The 27,094-nt window shown below is 41.5% G+C and overlaps 1 protein-coding gene across 8 annotated transcripts in view; it reads right to left on the bottom strand.

Moving 5' to 3' along the window:
• The window catches only part of Ehmt1 (euchromatic histone lysine methyltransferase 1), a 137,378-nt gene that overhangs the window by 25,957 nt on the left and 84,327 nt on the right, over nt 1–27,094 (bottom strand). For 7 of the 8 annotated variants that reach the window (XM_034505488.2, XM_034505490.2, XM_034505487.2 and 4 more), the window contains 6 exons: nt 26,259–26,485; nt 24,886–25,053; nt 23,741–23,823; nt 22,562–22,668; nt 8,676–8,798; nt 602–703 (listed from right to left, as the gene is read on the bottom strand). In XM_034505488.2, the coding sequence (XP_034361379.2) occupies nt 602–703; nt 8,676–8,798; nt 22,562–22,668; nt 23,741–23,823; nt 24,886–25,053; nt 26,259–26,485 (810 nt within the window). Of the gene's footprint in view, nt 1–601; nt 704–8,659; nt 8,799–22,561; nt 22,669–23,740; nt 23,824–24,885; nt 25,054–26,258; nt 26,486–27,094 lie in introns of all 8 variants that reach the window. The other variant, XM_076937510.1, reaches the window with a different exon arrangement.

Below are 27,094 nucleotides of genomic sequence, written 5' to 3' on the forward strand. Positions count from 1 at the left end.
GGCCCTACCATGGTGTGTGGGACAGTCTTGGAGCCAGCTCTTTTAGATCATCTACTGGACTGACATGTATTTGTAGACATTTCTTGTGTCAGAATACCAAGGATGGAGCCATTAGCCAAGTACTGCAGAGAGGCCCCACAGAGCAAAAGAATATGGGGACGAGGCCTCTGCTGGCCATTTTTAGTCAACTTAATATAAGCAAGGGTCATCTGGGAAGAGTGAACCTCAACTGAGAAAATGCCTCTGTCAGAGGCTGTGTAAACAAGTCTGTGGGGGCATTTTCTTGTTTCATAATTGATGTGAAAGGGCCTACCTTGGGCAGACAGTCTTGGAATGTATTAAAAAGTAAACAAGCCAGTAAGGGGTGTTCTACCATAGATGCTGCTGCAGTTTCTGCCTCCAGGTCCCTACCCAAACTTCCATCAATTAGGGGCTATAACCTGTAAGATCAGACTTTCCTCAAGTTACTTTGGCTATGGTGTTTATCACAGCAACAGAAATTAAGACTTTAAGGGCTTGTGGGTCTTTAAGGCCCAAGAGTAGGATATGCATAAAAGAGGAAGCGGGACAGCTATGCCACTGAACAGAAAAATGGCTTTACCTGGCAGTTGACATCCATCTGTCCATTTGAAAGCAGATACTGAACCACATCATAGTGGCCTTTCTTGGCAGCCAAGTGCAAACATGTGGAGCCCTCTGCATCCTGCAATACAAATGCCATTCAATCCAGGGAAACCACTTATGACTTAGTTCTTGGTGCAAAACACAGAGAAGTTATGCTCTCAGCCTAAAGGAGGTCCTGTCAATGAACCCAGGGTAATACCAGGGTCTTGTCTCAAAAGCCCATAGCCAAGACTCAAGTCCTTTGTCCCTATATTAGTGAAACCCTCTGGTTGGAAAAGACCCCTGCTCCAGTCACATATACCTATACAGCATATACATCATGATGAAGAAAGGACCTGCCCACTTCTGCCTGCCCTGAACCAGACAGCCCCAGGCTTCTTGACATAGCGAGCACGCTTTACCAATTCCTTCCAGGAACAGTTCCAACATGAACATGTCCTATCCAGGCCACAGCTGCTCCTTAAAGGACTTTGGAGAGCTAACCATGGTCACAGAGCACATGGAAAATAGAGTGGATTGATCAGTAAACAAAGTGAAAAGAATAGGCAAATTTCTGCACAGATGCAATCTGGCCATATTACTGCTTCTGTATCCTTTGGTCTGGGAATATTTCATTAGCTTTTGATTCTGCTTCCTCTTAGATTCCATATCCATCATACTACCTCGTAATAAAAAATAATAATAAAATAGAGACACTGACCAGAACAGGCAAGCAATCCACATAACAAAAAAGTGAGTTGAACCACTAGGCCAGGCATAGCTCCTCTGCCCATTCCCCTGATCACAGGCTCATGTGGACATACTGGCCACTGCCCTCAAAGGCAATCCCCCACCCTTGTTTTTGTGCTGACCTTTTCTCTATTTCCCTTGTCTCTCAGGGTCCCAACACTTGAGTCTTAGACACTTATTATTATGGACACATATCAATCTATCTGATTTATTTAGGATGCCCATCTTTCTGGAGAATTGTCTGGATACTTAATCCCATGTCACTGATACTGAGAATCAACACTGGAAAATTTTTAAAATACTGATGGCATACATGGCAGAAAGAATTCCTAGCCAGATGAACTACCAGACAACAGGCGGGCAGGCTTGAGTGTGTGTGCGTGTATATGCACAGATACAGACACAGACAGACAGACACACACACACATACATACACACACACAAACGCACACACATGAACTTTATGCTACCAAGTGTGTGAGTGTATGTGTGCACACATGCTCCTGCTCCAGAGTGTGAGGGGCTGGTTCTTAAAAGGTAAATTGGAGAGTATTTTAGCCAAAGCAAACTCACAGGACTAAGACATGAAATTAGCAAATAGCAGGGGCTTCTGGCAGGAAAAGCTGCATTACACTGTTCAAAGCTGTCAGTAGTACTGTCTACAAATACAACTATACGCACCATAGAAACATTTCACAGCTTCCTTACCTTCTTACCTACCCCAATCCCACCCCCAAAGACAACAGCTCTTACTATCTAGTTCTTTGATGTATCTCAATGCTTTTATATCACTGTGCATCATTCCACAGATCCTTCACTATTCCTTTTTAGTCCAATGTAGTGATTCTCATTCTATGAAGAAACATGCAGCATTCATTTGTTGTCTTCGGTTTGTTTGTTTGTTTGTTTGTTTTTCATTTATTGTACCTCTACACATGGAGGTAGATCCCCTGGGACTGGATTACAGGTTATGGTAATCAGCAGTCTGCAGCCCTGACTGCTAGCACGAGTGCTTTGCACGCACGGTCTGATTACCTGTCCCTGCTCTCTGTCTCATCTGCTTTACTACTGCTCTATCAGAAACTGATTTCCGCTTTACTTTCTCTGCTAGCATTTTTCCCTTTAAGTCTTTACTCTTAATACTTTCTCTAAAGAAAATACTTATTTATATTTAGTGCTGAAAGGCAATAGCTTAGTGGGCTAAACCACATATTCCTCTGGTGGAGGAACTGAGTTCAGTTCCCAGCATCAGTCTGCCTGCTTCAGGTGGCTCACAACCCCCTGTGTGACTCCAGCTCCTGGGGAATCTGATGCCCTTTTTGGTTCTTCCCAGGCACCTACACTCACATGCATAAACCAACACAGAGACACAGCACATAATTAACATAAATTCTTAAATGTTCACTAAACCACCATACTCATTAACTACATTCAAAATATTTACCCTTATACCCACAGTAGTTCTCACACTCTCACCATAAAAACTCTTTGCAAGAGATAGAGACCACTACAGAAAAACATAACCACTGCAGAGTTGTGGTACCAGTCTCAAATGCTACAGCTACAATACAACAAACAGCTCAAGAATCATTGCAGAAGAGGTGAAAAGATTCTAAGGAAACATGAAGTTGGCTGTGAGATTATGTCTCCTAGCAATGTCAGAGAAGCGACACCCATGAAGTCTCAACAACACAGCTGCTGAAATAGTAACTGAACAAGGATGATACCAATAGACATGCTAATGGGTGGGTAAACTCGTGAAGATTCAATCCTAGACAAAAACTATAGGAAACTAAGGAATGCTAAAGAAGGGAAGGGAAGGTGTTCCCCAGGAAACAGCCCATACGTTGGCTAAACACCAAAGAGTCAGCTCTAAAAACCTATACATACACATAACATTATACAGACTGAGCAGGTTGTCTTTATAATCTTAGGAAAATATATATTTTTTTTCACACACACACACACACACACATATATATACACACACATATATATATATACATATACATATATACATACACATACACACACTTAGGAATATACCTAGAGAAAAAAAAAATATATATATATATTTTTTCCCCTAAGTATATTACATACACACATATGTATGCAATTAAACAAAAAAGAAACCATAAATTTGAAGGTGGGGGTGGGGAGGTGTTCTGAAGGAGGAATGGGAAGAGGGAAATGATGCAATTATATTATAATCTCAAGACATAAAAATACCTTAAAAATCATTATTCACCTCTAATTAGTCTACTTAAACAGCAATAAAATAACCTTACAAAGTGATTCTATTTGCACACTACCTTTCTCTGAGCTATTAATGTTGTATGATTTATTTGTAAATCTGTATAAACTCCATCATATGTATCCTTGTTTTAAACAGCTTCTTGTCTTTTAAAAATTTTTAAAGAAGTGAGTCTGGCAGCAGTGCAGACTCTTGTAACAGGCCTCAGTGTCACATGGGCCCTCTGCACCACGATACCCAAGAAGAAGGTCAGCTCAGAATGGGCATCAAAGGAGAAGCCCAAGTGTAGATCATCAAGGCTGCTGGCTAAATTTGTTCCTGCCAAAGTAGAAACAAAGGCAAAAAAAAAAAAAAAAAAAAAAAAAAAGGCCCAGTAAGTTATCAGACAAAAAAGAATTAACAAAATAGAAGACAGAAACAAAGAGTTAAGTAACTAGGCTGAAGCGGCTAGCCAAGCAACTAAGATCTGCTTCAGAAAACCCAAAAGGCTAAGATCAAGGAGGCCAGCCTCCAGTGAAGTAGAAGCCAAATTTAACTAACCATGCACTGTCTATTGGTGTCTCCTGTTTCCCCTTTTGTACAATCTCATTCCTCTACAACCCAGAGAACTATTTTACCAGTTATGTTCTGAATGCAAGTTTTTAGTAACTAGAAACATTATAAAAAGGAGAATCCCACCTCATTCCATTTTTAAAGGTAAATGATTCTTTTAAGAAGAAGTATAATCACTTACTTCTTTTTGGTACAACCAGAAGAGAAAGTGGGACACTGAAACATGGGAGGCTGGGACCAGTTTAGGTGTCAGCTTAACATTCCATGTAGGGGTAAGTTTTACATCTTAATACAAAGCATACTTAATGACAATTTGGAATCTCAGTCATACACTTAATGGGTCTCAAGTATTTTAAATTACTTCTAGTCGCCTAGAACTATTTGTTTTATAAAAAAAATCTAGAACTGTTTGTTTTATTAAAAAAAAAAAGAAGAAAAAAAAAAAAAGCCCTAGCAAACAAAATTTAAAAACAGAAAAACTCTAACATCTTTAACATTTCTAGTTGTGGTGGTCAGTTGTAACAATGTGCTGTGAAAAATAAAAACCTGAGCATGAACTATAGGTCAAAACTGTGAATGAGAGGAAGTAAAGATACTGTCATTTTAATGATGTGTGATTTGATGATTCCTCTAAAGGAGAAATTTCCACCAAGCTTTAAGCTGGAACATCACTGCAATAACTGGTTTAGAAGAAGCATAATACACATGTCTCAGGGTTTTTGGTACATGTGTTAAAATTGTGTACAAACTGAAATGTTTGTATACTGCTCCTCAATCAGTAAAATCTCAATTATTAAAAAGACAGTTATTAAAAACAACAGCTTTTATTTTCATTTTATTGTTTGAGACAGTGTCTCATTGTGTAGCCCTTGAACTCAGAGACCCGCCTGCCCCTGCCTCCCGGAGTGCACACCTAGTTTTACCTCATTTCTAAAAGAACACTTTCTCTGGGCTGTCTTTTCTTCTCAGACTTCTTTCTCTGGCACAGTGACAGCAGCCTCTTCTCATCCATGTCTAGACCACTGCAGGTCAAGTTAGTAGCAGTTCAGGGTGTTTGCCAATATGCAACCTGGGGGGGTTTCTCTGCCTTCACTACCCCTGCCTGATGGATCTGAGTGTGCTGTATTCTTTGTTTGACTACTCAAGAGTTTCCTTCATCCTTTCTTTTGCTGTACTAAGTCTGCTGCACAACCCACTCACATTTCTCAGTCTTGACATTCGACCTCAACACCTCGTAGGCAGTAGCTCCTCTCATCTTGGCTTTGTAGACTCCCAGCTGTTCTAGATGAAAACTTAGCACTCCCCTCTCTAAGACCAAGAGTAGTATTTAATACCAGAGTAATAGTGAAAATGTTATTTGATGTGAAACTGGATGTGATTAAGTCTGCACAGGGTTATGGCCACATTTTGTTAACAAACAAACAAACAAGTACTGATGGGGAAAAAAACCAGACAAGGGCATTAGGAATAAATCCAGAGCCACACAAATAAATGGCAGGCACATACTCTACCACTGACTGCCATCTATTCTTTACATTGTTTATTTACTGTAGTTATGCCATAAAATTATTACATTCTTATGTTTTGTTTTCAGTCTTATGTGCCAAGTCTGGCCCTTGAAGTCACTCTGTAACCAAGGGTAAGTTCTGAACCCCACACTTGTACTTTCCGAGTGTAAAGATTATAGGCTGACCCTACCACACCCAATTCATGTGGTACTGGGGATCAAACTCAGGGATCTGAGCATGCTAGGTAGATACTCCATTGAGTAAGCCACACCCTCAGCCCTCTAGTTTTTACTTTACTATTTTTAAATTATTATTACTATTTTGAGATTGACTGATTGGTTGATTGATTTTGACATAGAGTCTGTCTATGTAGCTACAGTTGGGCTGAAACTCACTACAGTCTGAAGCCACCCTTCAACTCAGAGATCCTCCTGCCTCTACCTCCCAAGTATGCCATTGCACAAGCCCTCTAACTCTGAGGTATACAAATCACTGGAATTACATATAATGTTAAACAATGATCACCACTGTTTCAACAACTTTTCAAAACAAAACACAAATTCTATAATCACCAGCCCTAATTACCACTCTTCTTTTCTACAGCTGATAAGACCATCTAGGCCACAGTTTGTCTCTGATTTTCCTCCTGGGAATCTCATATAAATGGAGGTTTCTAGTACTTATGCTCTGTGTCTAGCTTTTTACAATTCATAGCCCCAAAGTTTACCTAGTTTATCACATCTCTGTGCTTTGCCCCTGACTGTCCCTGGATGATGTTCTGTTGAATAGACAGAACACTTGTTCATTAATGCAAAATAAAAGATAACAGTTATTCCTAGGGAGGGGTCTGCAATAAACAGTGCTGCTGACAGTGGTTTTGTGCTGCGTGGGTGTATACCTAGGGCTAGAACTGCTGACTCACCAAACCATCAGCAGCTACACGATTTTGAGAGGTTCTCACTATGGAACCTACTTTGGCCTTCAAGTGACACTCCTCCTATCTCTAAATAGTGAGTGTTGTGATCATGGGTTTTACTACCTTGCAAAGTATATAATGTTTAGTTCTTTGGTCCATTTCTGCATATGTATGGTATGACTATATTCTTCAATATATGAATACTAAGTTTTCCCAACACCATTTGCTAAATAGTTGCCTTAAATCACCTAACACAGCAATGGTTTATTTCTGAGATTTTGTTCATCTAATTCTACTGGTCTGCAGCTCTATCTTTTTCTTGCTCTGCATTTATTCTTTTTTCTCCCATTAATTCATTTATTTATTCACTTTACATCCCAATCACAGCCTCTCCTCACCCTCCTCTTCCCCTCCAAAAAGGTGGGGGGTGGGGTGGGGGTGGACCTTGGGTACCAATACACCCTGGCACATCATATCACTGCAGGACAGGGCACATCCTCTCTCACTGAGGCCAGACAAGGCAGCTCAGTTAGGGGAATAGGGTCCACAGCCAGGCAACAAGAGTCAGGGCAAGCCCCTGCTCCAGTTGTTAGGGAACCCACATGAAGAGCAAGCCAAGTCTATAGCTGTCTGTTTATACCAGAACTACCCCATTTTCATTACTGTAGTTTTGTAATAAGTTCTGAAATAAGGAACTTGTTCCACTATTTTAGACCTCACAAAAAAATCTCCATCACCTTTAGATTGGGTATTTCTGTATTTGGTTGGAATTTTGATAAGGATTACATTGAATACATACACTCAAAGGACAACCTTCCATTTCTTTTTGGTTTTATTTTGTTTTGTGGGGTTTTTTTTTTTTTTTAAGATAGGGTCACAAATAGCTCCAGGCTGTCATCAAATATACTGTGTAACCAAAGATAATCTTGAACTTCTGATTTTACCTCCCAGGTGCTATAATTAAACATGTAAACCTCTGCACAGGGTTTTATGTGATGCTGAAACAGGCATTCTACCAACTGAGCTATATACTGCAGTCTTCTTTAACAATTGCTTGAGTTTTCAATATGTAAGCTTTCTCACTCTTTGACTAAGCATACTTGTAAGTATTTTATTCTTTTTGATGTTATGAAAACTGAAACTAACTCAACTTCCTTTTGAATAATTGAACTGAAAGAACATAGAAATACAGAGCAAGCATGGTGATACACACCTGTAGCCCCAATACTTAGGAGACTGAAGCAGGAGGATCAAAGTTCTAAGTTCACAGCATAAGACCCTGTATCAAAAACAAAAACAACCCCCCCCCCCCCAATAGAGATAGAGGGAGAAATGTAACTGTTATTTATCTCAACTCTGTCCTATTATTCATCAAATTGTTTTGCTAACTCTTAACAATACATTTGTTGATCCTTTATGTTTCTATACATAAGATCATAGTAGCTGTGAACTGAGAGACATTTAAGTCCTCTTTGCAATCTGGATATCTTCCATTTTTCTTCTTGCGTAACTGCTCTTGCTCTAAACAAGAGGGGCAGCCAATGAAAGAGGGAACAAACCTTTATGGACATCTCCTTACTGGCTGACTTGTCTATTACTAGACAGACATAGATCCAGTGGTTACTAGGAAACCTTTACTATAGTTTGCATCTAAAATGTTCCCAAAGGCTTATTCCCAGCTTAAAATGTGTGAAATTTTCAGAAGGTGGAGCCTGGCTGGCTGAAGCAGGTCATCAGAGAAAGGCCTGTGCGGTTATACCTGTGCCTGAACCCAGCTTATATCCTCTCCTTCTGTTCTAGTCAGCAAGTTCCTGTTGCAATTCTGCCATGCCTTCTACAATTTGATGGAGCAGAATCCCTCTGAAATCATGAGCTACACTAAATCTTTACTCCTGTAAGTCACTCTGTCAGGTATTTTTGTCAATAGTGACAGAAAAGGAACTACTACATCAAGTACAAATGCTCTGCTAGACAATCGGGCAAACGTTTGGTGGCAACAAGTTCCTGCAGTGTTTCAAGGAGAAGCTGCTCCCTGTTCATCTAAGAAACATCTACACATGAAATAGGAATATGAACCTGACTGGGTGGGTACCTTCGGGTCCACCTGTGCTCCGGCCTTGATGAGATACTTCACTGCATCCAAGTGGTTGTTTTCTGCAGCCTCCATCAGTGGGGTCCGCTGATCTTCTGAGCAAGTGTCAATATTGGCACCCGCCTAGTAAAACAGAGATTGCTTAGATGTGCTGAGGGCGATTTCCGTATCCCTATCCCAGTAAGTAAAAGAGCTATGTGACTTCTGTATTTGTCATGAAGAGATTTAACAAACATCAAAACTGTTTTACTGACCAGCTGACTGATTCTTCAAAACTGCATTCAAGACATAGTAACTAAAGCTGGTGCTACGCAGTGGTAGCATACCCGCATTACAGCAACAAGGCCCTGGATTCAACGACTAGCCCAACACGGCCCCACACAGTCACACACACAGATAGGCACAATTATTCTGTCATGCTCTAACTCAAGCAGAGTATCTTTGCTAGATTTCGTTTCTAAGTTAACCTGAAATACAGGCACAGCAGAATATAGACATGTCTAAGAAACGGGATGGAGAGCCTCACTCAGGGGAGGGAAAAGTATGAAAGGGCAGAGGACATGGCATCAATTCAGCCTGTTTTGCAAAATACTATTTTCCAGAATCCACAAACACACACTAGCTTCAAGTGACACAATTTTGAGAATAATTCGTAACTTTTCAATAAACTAGAGAGGCAGATGGACAGACAAGTACACCCATGGAAGGGCCCAGTGTGATGTCAGCTATGGCCGAGAGCAAGTCAACTGCTCACAGCTGAGCCTTCTCCATGGCATTCTCCATCTCTAATAGCCTACAAAGTAAATATTTACAGCGATTAAGTAAAACTGGCATTCTTGCTATCAACAGTAAAAAGAGACTTTAAAAAGAATTATAGTTCTCCCCAGGACAGAGACCAGAGATCAAGTGACCACAGCAAGGTCTAGCTACCAAAAACACTGAAGGCAAAGGCAAGCCACACTTCAAAGCAATTAATTTTAATAAATAAGTAAATGCTTAAAACACACAGAATAGCCAGGCGGTGGTGGCGCACGCCTTTAATCCCAGCGCTTGGGAGGCAGAGGCAGGCAGATTTCTGAGTTCGAGGCCAGCCTGGTCTGCAGAGTAAGTTCCAGGACAGCCAGGACTACACAGAGAAACCCTGTCTCGAAAAACAAAAACAAAACAAAACAAAAACACACAGAATGGCTGGGCAAGTGGCACACACTTAATCCCAGCATTCAGTAAAGCAGATGCACAGCAGCCAGGCCCCAACCCTGATCATGGCCAGGAACACAAAAGAAGCCCCTGAGATCATTAAGGCAGTGAGGGGATGGTGGTATAAAAGTAAGGCCCACCAAGCGACTAATCAGATTTTCAAATAGAGAAATACAGTCTTCACTGCTGGACTCTACCACACCTCCATCAGGAGAGACGTAGAGAGACAGACTCCTGGATGTACATTGCTGAAACCACCATGAAATTGGCATTGACATGCTTTTATAGCTTCCCCAAGACCTCACTGAGGGTAAGGACACAAGCCTAAGAGAAACAGTGACAGAAAGAGGGAAAGAGGGGACAAAGAAGGGAAGGGAAGGGAGAAGGGAAGGGAGAAGGGAAGGGAAGGGACTGCAGGAAATACTGCAAAAGAATAAAGTGCTGGAAAGCAGAACTTTGTCGATGAGTAGACACCCACAGACTAACGCTATCTATTGATAGTCGGACAGGCATAATGGTGGTTCTGTGATCACTGTTCTTGCAGCCCAGAAGCCAGTCAGATCATGAGTATCAACAACACTGGCAAAAGAATAGGGAGAACTACATGTTACAAGAGCACTTTCGGCAAAGGTAGAATAGAATGCCTTCCATCCACGTCACTCAGATTATAGCCCCAAATACCTGAGAAACAGGCAAACAAAACATAACAGGGGCCACTGTCCTGCAGTAGCCATGAACAATCAGCAAAACATAGAAATGTATAGAGAGGAGCTTTGTCTGCTAAAGAAAGGTCTCATAGCAGCAAGCAGGTGAACATCAATCACTCTGAATAGGCTTCTGTGTTGATTGATGCTGATTTCTTGTCTCATTACCAAGTGAGATGGTAATCTCAAGTGACAACTTTGATAAAATCGGAGTCACCTGGGAGACAGCCTTTAGGCATGAAGTGCAAGAGTGAGCTCAGAATAAGAATTCAATATGCATTTCTGACGGCAGATGCAATGGGATCAGGTATCTCAAGTTCCTGCCACTACAAGCTTCTCCTCCATGATGATGCAAACTGTAAGCCAGAAGAACATTTTCCACCCTTAAATTACTTTTTAATTTTTAATTAAAATCTAACTATACCTCCTGTAATGCATTCAAGGATATTCCCACTTTCTCTTCTATGAGATTTAGTGCATCTGGTTTTATGCTGAAGTCCTTGATCCACTTGGACTTGATTTTTGTGCAGGGTGGTAAATATGGATCCTGAACAGAACATCAATGGTTCAGGCTCTAAGACCAACAACTGATAAATGGGACCTCATGAAACTGCAAAGTTTCTGTAAGGCAAAGGACACTGTCAATAGGACAAATTGGCAGCCCAAACATACCAATTAAAAAATGAGATACAGAACTAAACAGAATTCTCGACAGAGGAATCCCAAATGGCAGAGAAGCACTTAAAGAAATGTTCAAAACTCTTAGTCATCAGGGAAATGAAAATCAGGTAACTCAAACCTGTCAGAATGGCGAAGATAAACAACTTAAGAAATAGCATTTGCTGGAGAGGATGTGGATGGAGCAAGGGAAATACTTCTCCACTGCTGGTGGGAGTGCAAACTTGTACAACCACTTTGGAAATCAATTTGGAATTTTATGAGAAAACTGGGAATGGTTCTACCTCAGCTATATCACTCATAGGTATGTTACCCAGAAGATGCTCCAACATCCCACAAAGACACTTGTTTAACTGTGTTCATAGCAGCTTTATTCATAATAGCCAGAAACTGAAAACAACCTAGATGTTGCTCAAGTGAAGAACGGATAAAGAAAACGTGGTCCATCTACACAGTGGAATACCATTCGGCTATTAAAAACAAAGACATGCTGAACCTTGCAGGCAAATAGATGGAACTTGAGAATATCATCCTGAGTGAGGTAACCCAGTCCCAAAAGGACTTTTATGGTATGTACTCACTTAAAGTGGCTATTAGCCATAAAATACAGGTACTATGTTACACTACACAGACGCAAAGAAGCTAAACAGTAAGGCTAGCCCATGCAAGGAAGCCTGAATCTCACTTATAAATTGTGAAAATATTGAGTATAGCTTATCTGTCATTACTAAGAGACTCAATCTTACCTTTAGTTGCTTTTGTAAACATGTTTCATCATAATAACAGTAACTAATTCAACAGAAAGAAGAGTGCTAGCGTCTGAAGAGACGGCCCAATGGTTAAGAGAACTGGCTAGTCTTCCAGAAGGCCAGGGTTCCATTCCCAACACATTCATGGTAGTTTATCAGAACTGTAACTCTAGTTCCAGGTACTAGGCATGCATGTGATGCACAGATATACATACAAGCAAAACACTTCTAGATCTAACCATTTATTAAAAAAATAAAGCACATCTTACAAGAGTCCCAGAGTCAGTCTGGCGCACCCAGGAGCACCCCAGAGAAAGACTCTGAAGAGCCATCACAGGTACCAGTCTTCAGTGGGGACGCTAACCAAAGCTTGTAGGTGATAGTAAATCTGAAGGCACTACACAAATGTTGTAACCTGGAGAAACAACACCCCTGGACTCAGGAAAAACTAAAATAATTATATTCTATTGTTCTTCCTAGAAAATGCTGGTGATACTTACTGATTTGGTTCTGGGAGTGAAACCTACACAAAAATAGAGGGCATCTAAGAATGGCACTATAGACACTGTGGGAAGTGGCCCAAGTGCCTGTGGGGAGTAAGCAAATCGTGCCAGGCTTAGCCAGACGGACAGACTCTCTGTTAGAGCTCCTCTGTAGGAAAGGTTACCCAGAGACAAAGTTTATTTTGTAACGTGAACTTCAGGCTTATGAGACATGGGAGTGGTGAAAGCTTAACAGGGAGTTCAAAGGACTCACCCATAAACAAGCTAACTCTACAGAGAGGGGAAGCACCACTTGGCCTCAAGCAACAAAAAAGACAATGTGTGGGGAGCCTGGAGCCATAGGATAAACAATCCTGGTCTTCATACTAAACTTCAGTCAGAACTCACTTGAATTTCTTCCCCCACCGCCACCTCCTTTTTTTGTATGTACCCATTTGGTTCTTGTTTTATGCTTTTCTGTTGTTATTTTGTCATTTGGTTTTTGTTGTTTTACAATAAATGAAGCTAGACTCAAAAGACTATGTACAAGCTGGAGAGATGGCTCAGCAGTTAAGAGCATTGACTGCTCTTCCAGAGGTCGTGAGTTCAGTTCCCAGCAACCACATGGTGGCTCACAACCATCTGTAATTGGATCTGATGCCCTCTTCTGGTCTGAAGACAGTGACAGTGAACGCATATACATAAAATAAAAAAATATTAAAAAAGAAACCCAAACTAACCAACCAAACAAAAAAAAAAAATCTGTCCCTTCTATTGCTCTCCCATGTCAGAACTCTAATTTAATTTCTATGGTGGTATTTACTTAACGTTTCTATAAGCAGTGCATAATGGCTTCTTTCTCCCTACATCCTAGCTGATATTTCTTGATGTTCATATTCTTTTTTCTTTTTTTTCTTGCTATTATTATTTTATTTGCATTGGTGTTTTGCCTGCATGTATGTCTGTGTGTGGGTCTCAGATCTGAAGTTACAGACAGTCGTGAGCTGCCACGTGGGTTCTGAGAATTGAGCTGAGGTCCTGTGGAAAAGCAGCCAGTGCTCAGAACAGTGGAGGAGGTTCTCCAGCCCTGAGGTTCATTTTCTCCGTGATGGCTGTGCTGGCTAGGGGAGGTGGCATCTCGGTGCACCCGATAATACATTTCCAATGGCTAGGGATATCGGACATTTCACATGGACTTTTAGCCATTTTATCTCTTCTTTTGAGAACTATGTTCAATTAATTTGGTCATTTTGACTGGATTTTTGTTTAATTTTTTTCATTTCTTTATAGAGTCTAGATATTAATCCTCATCAGGTGTTTAGTTGTCAAATATTTTTCTATCTTTTGTTACTCCTTTTTATTTTTACCTTTAGTCATGTGTGTGTGTATGTGAGTGTATGTGACTGTGTGTCTTGTGTGAGTGTATGTGATTGTGTGTGTGAGTGTATGTGATTGTGTGTGTGTATGTGATTGTGTGTCTTGTGTGAGTGTATAAGATTTTGTGTGTGTGTGTGTGTGTGTGAGTTGTGAAAGTTTGTGTGTATCTGTGTTTGTGTGTGTGTGTGTGTGTGTGTGTGTGTGTGTGTGTGTGTTTTGAGCATCAATGTAAAACCCGTGGTGACCAGAAAGGGACATTCAATTCTTTGAATCTGCAGTTATAGGAGGCTGTGAGCCTCAGGACATGGGTGCCAGGACCTGCCCTGGTCCTTGCACAGCAGTAAGGTAACTAATGAGGTGTCTCTCCTCCTGCTTTGTCTTCTTATTGTTTCCTATGCAGTGAGGAGGCCTTTTATCTCATTCAGTCCTACTTGTCAGTTCTTGCTATTATTCCCTGAGCAGCTGGAGACCTTTGCAAAAAGTCCTTGCCATGCTGATACCTTGAATGCTTTCTGCCAATCGGTTCAGGTCTTACACGAAATAACCTTGTTTTGAATAAATCTAATGGATGCTGCCTCCCCCAGTCTCTGAAACTGCTGCAGTAGCGGTCTCCCCAAGTCCTGTGTCCACAGACTTTCCTGGCCACTTCATTCTGCACCAGCATGCCAGTGGTGGCCTGGACCTCACCCACCAGAGTATGGTCTACATATTCTGGAACAGGTCAGCTTCTGTCTTTGTCCTGACCATCTTAGTGCCATGTTGAGAGTTCCTCACACTCTATCTCTATGGCCTTACCCAATCAACTGCTCCTGCTCCCCTTGCCCCTGAACCACTCCACCCTCATCCACCCTCAAATGCCTGCCCTCCCTCCATGCTTATTATTCATCAGCGACTCCCCTGATCCTGAACACCTCTCCTCCCTCCATGCAGCCAAACAGCTGGCCAGATCTGTGCGGCCTAAATCCTCTTGCACATGCCTGCTCAGAGGCCCTGGGACCTGAGGTTGCATGTATCAGACATCCCCAGGGACTTGCTGAAACTGCAGCAGCAAACAAGCCCAGCTTGAGTGTTCTTAGATGACAGCACATCCGGGTTTCATAGTGAGATGGGTGATGGCACAGCCAAAACACTGTGAACTCCAGTTTCAGCTGCTGTCTCATCTCGGAGGAGCACAGCAGGTCTAACCAAATCCCTGTGTTTCCAACAAGCTTCATTTCTTTTGCCCAGCTTCACCCCAAGCTCTACTTCCTCTTCCTCTTGCTCTATCAGAATGTAATATGCCCTAGCACTGACCTTAGTACTGACCGTGACCATAACCCCAAGCCAGTCCTCCACTCATGTCCTCAAGCATTCAAAATATCCTGACCCTCACCCCAGCGGCCCCATCTCAGAAAGAAAAGCCATGGGGTTCTCTGTCCCTGTCAGTTTTTTCTTTCCTTATATACCAATGTCTCCTGGGAATTCTCCAAACTCCAGTTTCCAATCTCTCTTTCAAAGGCAGAGTTAAGGCTGTACCATATTATCTACAAAGTTTGTAATTTTGAAATTAATAGCTTACATACTATGTCTATGAAAACAATAATATGTACACCTGGTCTATTTATACAGATTTGAATGTATGCATGTGTGAGCACCTATGTGTGTGTGTGGACATGTCTGTGTCCTTGTGCTTAGGAACGTTGTTATGTGTGTCTTACACTCCGATTCTGGGCATAGAGAAAAAGGGCACAGACAGATTTGCAAATGGGCTGTACTGCCGAGATCCACCTCACAGCAAGCCACAGTGAGGGGAGTGGCAGTAGGGACAGACAGTGGTACAGAATGAACACCCTAGCCAAGGCTGCCCACACACAGGACATCAGTGTGCCACTGGGGTGGCCCTACAGACCAGGGAAAGTAGATTCTTACTGAAATGTGCACCCTGCCCCACACTCTATACAGACATCAATGGGAATATCTAGGGGACATTTGAGAAGTTTAAAGGAGCAGCAATATGAAGATTTCCTACGAATCACAAAGAATGGATGAGGGGATGGGCAAGAATGAGACTTACCTCTCAATAAGGGCATGATGACCAAGTGCCCAGCGCTTTGGGGAAGAGCGATGGTTCAAGGACTGGTAAGTACAGGAGTGTCACTGTCAAACAGTCCCACTACACAAAGCCCTGTCACCAGCATGGCCTTAGCATATGTGACTGTGTGCCCCAGCATCCAGGCCTCGGTGATCAGTGAGGGCTTATAATGGTTCAGAACCTGTATCCACAGTGGCCCTAGACTGCTACTACAGAACCTGTGGGTTGCAGAAAAGATGTGTGCTTTCCCAGCCTTGTGTGCTTGTTCTCCACACGGATGATCCAGAGTCTGTTGGAGATGGTATGTAAAGGTATCTGGGCTGCTGGGTGGGCAGTGGCCCCTGAGACGGGAACAGGTAGGGTGAATGGTCTGTGGGCGTACACCCATACACCACCCACTGAGTTAGACTGGGCTTTTTGTTTTGTTTTGTTTTGTTTGTCTGTTTGTTTGTTTTAATGTTCTGTACTTAATAAAACAGGTAGGGGGTTGGAGAGATGGCTCAGCAGTTAAGAGCACTGACTGCTCTTCCAGAGGTCCTGACTTCAATTCCCAGCAACCACATGGTGGCTCACAACCATCTGTAATGGGATCTGATGCCCTCTTCTGGTGTGTCTGAAGACAGTGTACTCATACATAAAAGAAATAAAATCTTAAAAAAACAAAACAACAACAACAGAAGACAAATGTCTGTCATCTTAAAAAACAAAAACAAAAAAGAATGTGTACTATTATATCTAAATTAGCTTAAAGGCTAAAACTGGATGAAAGTGAACCATACTGCCTGTGAACACCTCAGGGTGGTGCTAAGGCCAGAGATGGGCATATATATTTTGTATAAAATATAAAAGCACAAAGTCTTTTTCCTCTTGCTATTATAAACTACCCTGAGAAAAGCAACTTAAGGAAGGAAGGGTTGGTTTTCCTTCAAGAGTATACTCCATCACTAGGGAAGATATCAGGGTGGCAGGAACTTAAATTATCCCATCAGGAAGACAGTGATGAATACTTGTATTCAAGAAGCTTCTTTTTTAGGTAGTTTAGGTCCCAAGCCCAGAGAATGATGTATTCCTCCTTTAGAGATGATCTTTCCATGTCAATTAATCTAATCAAGATAATCACAGGTATACCCAGAGGCTAATCTAATCTAAATAACCCCTCATAGGTATGTATGGAAGATTGTCTCCTAAGTGATCCCAAATTTCCTCAAGTTGACAATCAACAATAGCAATGAACATACTACAGCACCAAGCCATATCCCCAGAGGGACCATGGCCAAGAATCAATCCATAAGACCCTACCCTGATGTAGAAAAATCCTAGCAGGAGAGCACTAACACAAATGGGGGATGCTTCTGGAGATCATAAGGGAAAGGACCAAAGGTCATGGACCTGAAGAATTAAAAATGACCCTAAATATAATGACTAGAGAATTCAGATCACTGAGGCAAAAGAACAGTTCTTGAAGCATCCAGGAATAACATATGAAGTGTCAGAAGTCAACACAATCAAGTGCAGCATGGTATCTAGAAACCAGAGTTTTGATACTGCAGGGACATCCCAATGAGTAATTGAAAGGCGGATGTCAGTGTAGCAACCACTAGTATTAGTAAGAAAAATTCCATGGTCTATGCATAGGGAACAGCTCAACCATGGCAAAAACAAGACAATAAATGGCTACAGATAGATTAAAAATTACCACCATGAACTTAAGCATAAAAAGAATTTCTAAGCTTAACAGAACAACGAAGTGTACATAAGTATGCATGTATATTTATAAAAACAGCAACAAATTACCTATGAAACTTGGCGTTGTAAAGGAAAACAATTACATGTACAGTTATTGTAGAAGGATAAGGAAAAAATACAGAAAACTTGTTTAAAGAAATAACTACTGAAAAGCTTACAAATCTTGAACTAGAACCAAGAAGCCACAAAGGACCCCAAAATAAAATCAACCAAAACAGTCTCTAAGGCTTATATTATCAAAAGCTCAACACAAAGCAAAATCTCAAAACACAGCCAGAGAAAATCATTAAGTCCCACACAAAGAATTTCCAATTATAACTCAGCAGATTTTGAACTAGAAATCCAGGTGAGAGTAAAATGGCATCTGCATAGTGCCAAAGGAAAGCCAGAGCCAAGTCACCTGTTAGGTGAGAATGCAGACCCCAATAGCTACCATCAAGTAAGGGAGCTGGAACACCGACTTTCAAGACAACCAACACTGAGACCTTGGCCACAGCCTAGCCATAGAGGAAAAGTATCAGAAATGAAAGAAGCAAGCAAATAAGATAACTATGCTGAAAGCATTCAAAAGGACTCTCCGAGATGAAAGAGGAACAAAGCCTGTCCATACAGAGATCCAGAAAACCTCCAGACACATTATATATAATACTGAGACAAATAAACAAGCTTATAGGACTATGTCCTCAACAATAGCAGCCTTAAATAGAAAGAGAATAAATTCACCGAATTAAAAAAGTAAGACTAAATGGATTTTTAAAAACATCTGATGACATGCTGCCAATTAAGAAAGGTATTTCAGTAACACACACATAGTTCAAATAAACAGATAGGAAAAGACATACTACAGAAAGAGCAAGTTGATATACTTACATAAAATAGATTTTAAGTAAAACAAATAAAAACCAACCAGAGGCCACAAAGATGGTTCAGTGGTTGCAAGCACTTACTCCTCTTCTAAAGGACCTAGGCTCAATCCCCAGAACCTACATAGTGGCCACGACTGTTTCTAACTCCAGTTCCAAGGGATAGAAATGCTTTTCTTCTGGCATTCAGTCACCGGGCACACATGCAGTGCACAGACATATATGTAAGCAAAATGCTCATACACATGAAATTAAAAAGAAAAATGTAAAGGCCATTATATGCCGATTCAAAAACAGAAAATAACAATTATAAATATATATGTACCCAATACTATAGAACTGACTATATAATATGAACATCACATTTTAAAAAGCAGAGAACACTCCAACACAGTGCAGTTGGGGGCTTCGTAGCATTCACTTGATGATCTCACTCAGACCAAAATCAACACAGAAACAGAGGAGTTTAGCTGAGCTATGGATCAAATGAACAAGCCAGACATTTACAAAACATTTCATTTTAGAGTTGCAGAATGTAAATTCTGCACATCCATATATGGAACAACCTGAAGACCAGACCATAAATAAGTCTGAATAAATTTTTTTAAGATTTATTTTGTTTTTAATTATGTACAAGGTGTGTGTGTACACGAGAGTTGGAGGCTGTGACACCTCTTTCCTCTCATGCAACATGGTTTCACAGACTCAAACTTGGGTCTTCTGAAAGAATAGTATGTGCTCTTAACTACTGAACCATTCTTCCAGCCCCAAAATAATTATAGCACCCCCTACAGCACCCTCCAAAAAAACCCTGAAACCACAGTATATATCTCCTACGGCAACAATGAAAAAAAACTGGAAATCAACAAGGAAGAACTTTAGAAATGGCATTATGTACAAAGAAATTCAACAGTATTCTTTTAAACAACCAAGAGGTCAATGAAGAAACCAAAGAGAAATGTAAACTATTTCCCAGAAATGGGAATGGAGGAGATGGTGTAGATGGATATTTTACAATAAACTTGGTAATGTGGGAGGAGTTGGGAGAAGCTAAAAAAAAAAAAAAAAAGGACCTGAGAGGGGGGAAGATGGTGGGGGATGTACGAATGTCCTAAGGTAGTTTTAATATCTAAGCTAGGTATTGGGTAATACCGCTAATTATGTGGGCTTCTTGTTAATTGAGCATTTCCAAATATATAAAGCTATTAGATAATCTTTAAGCATTAGAGTTTCATTTCTACAAGGTACTGCATAGATGGTGGGATGGTCTGAGCTCAGCCAAGCATTGCGGAGACAGCATGGTAGACTGGCAGAGCCATCTCCCACGATGGCGTCTTGTGGGTGCCAGGGCCAGTGTTTCTGGCTGGCGATTTCTAGCTGTGGCCTGCCCGTGGACTCTGGACACTTCCAGATGTGGAGTGCTTGGCTTCAGGCCTCGGAGCATGACGGCCTGAGCTACGCAGAGCCACCGCTGCTTAGATAGCCCGCCCAAACCTTAGCTTTCAAAAATATTATCAGTAACAAGATGACTTGGGAGGCAAACCTCTTGCAGTGCAAACATGACAACAAGAGTTTGTATGCCATGTAAATGTAGAGTTGGCAGGGCAATCTGGCTATTACACCAGCACCTAGGAGGGAGAACTAAGGAATCCCAATTGCAAGTTGGCTAGTTAGGCTAGGCTAATCTTCAAGCTCTGGTATTTAATAAGAGACCCTATATAAAGTGGAGTTGAATTAAGAAAGAAATCTGATGTCAACCTCTGCGGTACACATACATACATACAAATTTTCTGGAATAAATAAAATTACAAAATACAATATGGCAAGAGCAATACTAAGAAAGATTTCTGGCAACAAACCACCTCAAAAAATAGAAGTCTCAAATAAACTAACAATAGAACACTAAGGAAATAGAAGGGCAAAACCCAAAATTAATAGAGAGAGACAACAAAGATTAGAAGAGAAACAAATGAAATGGATAAGAGAGAAAAATAACAAGATCACGCTAAAAGATGAACCATGCTTTAGTGAACCTAAGAAAGATGAAAGAACACACAAGTAAACAAAAGCACATAGGAGATACACACAGACTGACATCCACAGAAACACACATCAACAGAGACCTATGAAAATCACATGACAGCAAGATGGGTTGCTTTCTGGACATTTAAAACCAACGAAAGTCGAATGAAAAAGCAATAGAATGCCTGGAGTCCAGTAAATAGCAGTGAACTACTATGAAGAGAAAGAAAATGTCTTTTGACAAACAAGAGCCCAGACAGGGCAGCTTCATGGCTGAATCTCTCCAAAGTTTCAAAGATTAATGCCAGCATTTCTAAAACTATTTAAAGGAGGAGGGGAGCACTCTCCTAAGCTAGGTCTATAATATCAGCACTGACACCACCAACAGCCACAGCATCAAAACCTACAGAAAAGAACTATCCTTGGTGCAGAGATTTAAACAAAAAAAAAAAAAAAAAAAAAAAAGTTGACACAAAACACTAGCAAGTTAATTAAATAGAAGCGGAGATATATCACCAAGATCAAGAATTTCTTATCCTAGGGATGCAAGATTGATTCCATCTAGCAACCTTGATCAAACTTCTGCACAGTATAGGAAACAGTGAGCTAAGTTAACAGGTGGCCTACAGAATAGAAGGAAGTATATGGAAAATACTCATTCAACAAGGAGTTGATTTCTAGAACTCATACAACTCAATAACAAATAACCCAAATTTTTAAATAGACTAATGATTTGACATTTCTCAAAAAAAATATAACCAGAACCACAAGAATGTGAAAACTCCTCAATACCTCTAATCCTCAAGAAATACAAACTCAAAAGATAAATATATAACAAATGCTACACAGATTGGAGGAAGAACACTTACAACCTGAATGGGCGGCCAGACTGGCACCATGAAGACAGTATGGAGGTTCCTCAGCCTCTGGAGCTGAGCAACCAAGTGATCCTGGATTACAAAAAGTGTACTTCTGGGTGTGTGTACATCCAAAAGAAAGGAATGTATGTCTGAGAGATCTCTGCACAGATAAGTCTATCACACCCCTAATCACAGAAGCTATGACACTGAACCAAATCTGGTGTCTACTAACAAATGAGCAAAAAACCAAAATGGTAGACAGACGCATGTAACAGTTGCTATAAACATTTACAGAAACATAATAAAACACTGCACATGCTCACTTATATGTAGAAGCCAAGAATGAAACAATGGGTACCAACCACTGGGAAAGGTGTGGGGAGGATTAGAGAGGATGGCTAGTGAGAGGATGGCTAGTGATTACCAGAGTGTGACCGGATAAGAAAAATAACTTTCTACAGGGTAACTGGGATGACACACTAATTGAATATTTCAAAATAACTAAGAAAGGCTTTTAATGTTCCAGCCATAAGGAAATAATGACTACATGTTATATGCTGAAATACTCTGTACTACATAAATATATAAAATTATGATGTGTCCAAAAGTTTAAATTTTTAAGTATTCACATGATCGTGTTTTAATTTTTTACTTTTGTTTTAAATTAGGGGAGACGTGTGCATACAACACAAGACATGTAAATATCAGAACAACTGGTGTTCTCTTCTTTCACCATACGAGTTCTAAGAGTCAAACCCAGCTTTTCTTTAGACTCAGACCTCTCATAAAGTTAGAGCAAATTATAGTTGTGACTTAAACAATGAGGAATATATATAATTAGTCACTAGGGTTAGAAGAGGGAAGGATCTGGGCCCCACTAAGCCTCCATCTTCTGCAACAGACCTTAAATATTAAAGCCAAGACTAAACAAAAACTAGAAAGTAAGTAGAACACAGCTACTCTAACAGAAGCAAATGTCAGATCAACAACAGAAGCAGTCAACAACCACAGGGCTGGGAGGCATCTTCTTATGGTGGTCTTGAGGTACCACTGCAATTTAGCCATCGACTAGAAACCCAGTGGCACTTAAGATACAACTGAGAGGATGAGGATCTATTCAAAGCTATCCTTCCAAACCTGAACCAGCATGTGGCAGATGTCCACGTGGCCAGCCTCTGCAGCAGCATGTAATGGGGAACGCTTACTTTGGTGCTCCATTTTGAAGTTGGGATCAATTCCATCAACTGTAAATAAACACAGTATTACTAATTACATCATATGCACCCATAATGCCCTTCCACAAAGATGCTTATGACATGAACATCTTCAAGATAAAAAGCAAGCTCTGGAGCCATGATGTAGCCACTATACCACAATGGCCTGTCTGCAGTAGGCAGAAATCAGGCCCCATACCAGCACCGCAGGAAACCTCCCAAGCAAGTCTATCAGTGTCTCACCATGCCTCTCACAAGCTCATGCAAACAGTGATATGGGCAAACAGCTCTAAGAATAGATATGTCTCAGGAGTACAAGTGTGACCCTGAGACTTAGACACTTACTTCTTGTTTCATTTTTACTTTATGGGGCACAGAACCTCATTATGTAACCCAGACTGGGCCCTAAAATTCAAATCCCCCTACCTTAGCCTCCCAAATAAAAATTTTTCTAGACATTTACCCAAAGTACCATGCAAAAAGGTAATGAAGCAATTTAATACTATGTCAAGTCCATGAAGAATACAACTAATTTTTTTTGTAAATTAAACTTTCCCATCTTCCCTTTTCCCCTCAAACAAGCTTTAGCTTCTCTCATGATTTGCTGTCAGCCCATGAGCTCTTTACTCATGTTCTCAACCTAAAGAAGATGGACATTAGAGATAAGCCTAGAATTCTGAGCTCAGGTATCAGGCTGCAACTGGGCCAGCATACTCTCAGGCAGAAGAGAGCTAAGCCAAGCCAATAGCTGCAGAGGCACGTACACACAGCAGCACTCTCCCAGGTCACTATATGTAGCAGCACTGCTCCTCTCAGCACAAGCACTGGGCTCTTCACTGCAACGTGTCAGAACAGAACACAGCCATGCTGCTCTGCTGCTTCATCTAATCATCACCTAACTAACTCCTTTTTACAAACTAGAGACCCACAAAGAACATTTCTAGTACCACAAGGCTGACTGAGGACCAGGGAGCACTTTCTTTTACTAATCAGAGGAATCAAAGAATTCCAAACATCAGACAGTGAGATAGGGCCCATGAGAAAAGGGGTAACTAACAAGGCTTCTCTGTGTTCCTTCTACAGCCTCAGTGCAGCAACTCACCCAGCATAAGCAGCACCTTCTGCAGCTCACCCTGCCTGGCAGAAAAGTACAGCTGCTTCGGGTGAAAGCGAAGTTTCTTGGGTCTGTAAAGCAGAGGACAGCAATTAGCACCAACTTATTGTCAAAACAACAGGGCAATAGATACAGCTCAATGTTGACAGTATTTGCCATTTCCCTGAGGCGCTGCCTCACAAATGAACAAATGAAACAATGACAGAAAACCCCAAGCAACTGTCTTCAGATGTCATTAAATGATACACACTAAAACACCATGGTAAGGTGACACAGAGCCTATCCCGGCACAGACAAGCTGCTGCATTATAGAAGGTCAGGGGAATCCCAAGGAGTCATCATGCACTAGTCATCAGAGACACAAAAGATGGCACACTAAGTGCCAGGCAAAATGTCCAAGGTGACCTCTACAGCTCAAATGATGAGTCATGGGGGATACTAACTACCCTCTAGCATCAAGGAAGGGGCTCGAGCCAATGTATTTGTTATGAAATTTACATCAACTCATAAACAGAGGTTAGAGGTGGGGGAAGGTCAGGAACAGTCTGGGTCAATAGACAGGGACTATGGGTATCAGATGGGCCAGGACAGAGATAGTGAGAGGCTATTCAGAATAAGAAAGAGTAACAGAGGGACTGGTCTGTTTGCTAAGAATGAGTGACCTACTTTCCTTCCAGGACAGAGTGAATTTAGAGGTCACCTGGATAAACCTCTCTAAGGACTGTAACACTGTCCTCAAGGAAAGAGGACACAGGTGAGCCTGTGAACCAAGAAAGACTGTAGTGTAGGGGCTAGCAAATAGTCTGAGAGGTCACCTGGTCTAGCCTATACTAAACAGGGATTAGGCAGCAAGGTAGAAGCTCATGCAATAGAGTGTGTGCTCTAGGAGCCTGCGAGCAGCTCGCTCAATAAAGGTCATGCTCAGGATAACAACAATCTCACTTCTTGCTCTTGACATAAACAGATAATGATTTGCAACAATTTACCCCAGACAATGTAAAGACTGACACCTCCTATGTTCATCCTTTGATGAACAGTGTCATTTAAAAAGGTGCACAGTACTAGGAAGCCCTAAGAAAGACCATATCTCTATGTTGTCTCTGAAAAACAAAACACACCAGGTTAGCTCTTACTTTTCAGAATCCAGAGCGATTAGAGCACTTTCCAAGGTTTCCTTTCCTGGGCCCTGGGAAAGGCCAGAAGTTGGCCTCACGAACCCAGCTGACCCTGCAGGATCGAAGCACTCTGGTGCCTGGGGGACTGTGCTCTGAGATTTCTCATCCTCTGGGGCTCCAGCAATGCTTCATGAGAAGGAAATTATCAAAATGTTGAATTTCATTATTTGGCAAACCTCTCTTTCTCTCGGAAACCAATGGATGTATAAAATAAGACCACACAGGTTGCCTCTGAGTAGAGTCAACGACCATTCTATTCATACCTGCTGATCTCAAGAGAGCTGCCTGAAATGCAGAACCCCATCCCCAGATAAACGAGACACTCAGAAATCAGCACAACATTACTATGAGTACCACCCACTCACTCAAACCTCATTTTAATAAACAAGTTTCAGGCTATATCTAGGTAATCTAATGCTTTCTACAGTTTAAGAATGCATGCTAGAAATATAACTTGAGAATACTGAATTTAACAATTAATAGGAAAGCACTAAGACCTTCCCAACCCTTTGTTTAGCTGTATGTACATACAATCTGACTCTTCTAAATGACCTCAAAAGGAAGTTTTAGGTTATTTTTTTCTACTGCTGTCATGCTTATAAAGCTGCCTTCCTCTTCTGCTAAGGAACCTGACGGCTCTGCTATCTGGAAAGAGTCTCTCCACCACTCCTCTATGAGGGCATGCCTGGCAGGAGAGACTGCAGTCATCTCCACCACTCCTCTCCTATGAGGGCATGCCTGGCAGGAGGGACTGCAGTCATCTCCACCACTCCTCTCCTATGAGGGCATGCCTGGCAGGAGGGACTGCAGTCATCTCCACCACTCCTCTCCTATGAGGGCATGCCTGGCAGGAGAGACTGCAGTCATCTCCACCACTCCTCTCCTATGAGGGCATGCCTGGCAGGAGAGACTGCAGTCAACTGTCTGCCCCTACCCCATCCCCGCCCAAGTTTGAAAGCTCTTTCTACTGCTCTACTGGGTTCTTAGAAAAGCCAATATTATATCTTTATCTTGTCTTCACCACTGCAGCAAACAGTTCAGCAAGTCCCATGGGTGCTGAGAGACAGCTTCAGGGGGTGGACACTGAATACTTGAGTGACAAAACCACAAAGAGCTGTATCATGTCAATGAGATACAAACTGATTCAACATAGATGACTTTATCAAGCCAAAATAAAATAGACCCATGTACAGATGGTATTAAATGAACACCAGCACTTCTTAGAGATCAGAAACCATGATAAATGACAAAGTTCAGTGAGGCTAACTATACAGGACGTATCTTTAGGGTTCTTATGTGAGAAGCTTGGCCACAGCTATTCTGTTTAGTACCTGCCCGTGGTCGTGTCAGCCCTGCCCTCAGCAGCCAAGCTCTTCTCCTGTCCAGGGGCCAGGGTCACTGTGGAAGTCGTGTCTGCTTTTGCTATGGTCACCTCTTTGGCCTTGGAAGCCTCTTCCCCACAATGGGGACAGTAGCTGGCATTGTTGACTCGTGAGGCACAATCCTTATGAAAACGATGCGAGATGCTGCTCTCAGGCTGACATTCCATGAAGTTACCCTGAAAAAAATGAAGATAAAAATTATTTTTAAAAACTTGAATAACATTTAAAGAACTACAGGACACTCTACTGAACCATGCAGGTTCAGGCAAGTAGAGACCCAGTTATGGCCTAGTGACCAACATGAGGGAAACAAAACACGAAGTTTACAAAGAGCTCACAAAGTAAGCAGAGGCCACCAAAGGTTATCGCACAGTTGCCACTACCCATCTTCAATCCCCAGTGACCCAGCTAGCTGAGGCCTCAGTCTGGCCACTCTAAACAAGCAAGAGCTGTACAAAACATAGTCTGGAAGGCCCACACGATATAATGATAGATAGAATCAGAGTCCCAAAGGTGACCATTTTAATAAATACCAATTAGAGCACCAATTAGAACAGCTGTTCTTGCAGAGCCAGAAACAATGGAATTCAGAGGAGTTCTCTTTTTCTCAGCAGAAGCACAAAAAGGGAAGCCTAGGAAGAAAACCAGGTACAGAACTCAAAGATAAGCCCTCAGAGCAGGAGCTCCTGGCCTAGGTCACAGAGAGAAGCAGGACATCTGAAGGTACAGGTAAGTGAAGGCGCTCACAGAGGCATCATAAGAAGGAGCCTGGCCTATGGGCCTAG

Source organism: Arvicanthis niloticus, chromosome 6 (assembly GCF_011762505.2).
Source record: "Arvicanthis niloticus isolate mArvNil1 chromosome 6, mArvNil1.pat.X, whole genome shotgun sequence".
Taxonomy (NCBI): Eukaryota; Metazoa; Chordata; class Mammalia; order Rodentia; family Muridae; genus Arvicanthis; species Arvicanthis niloticus.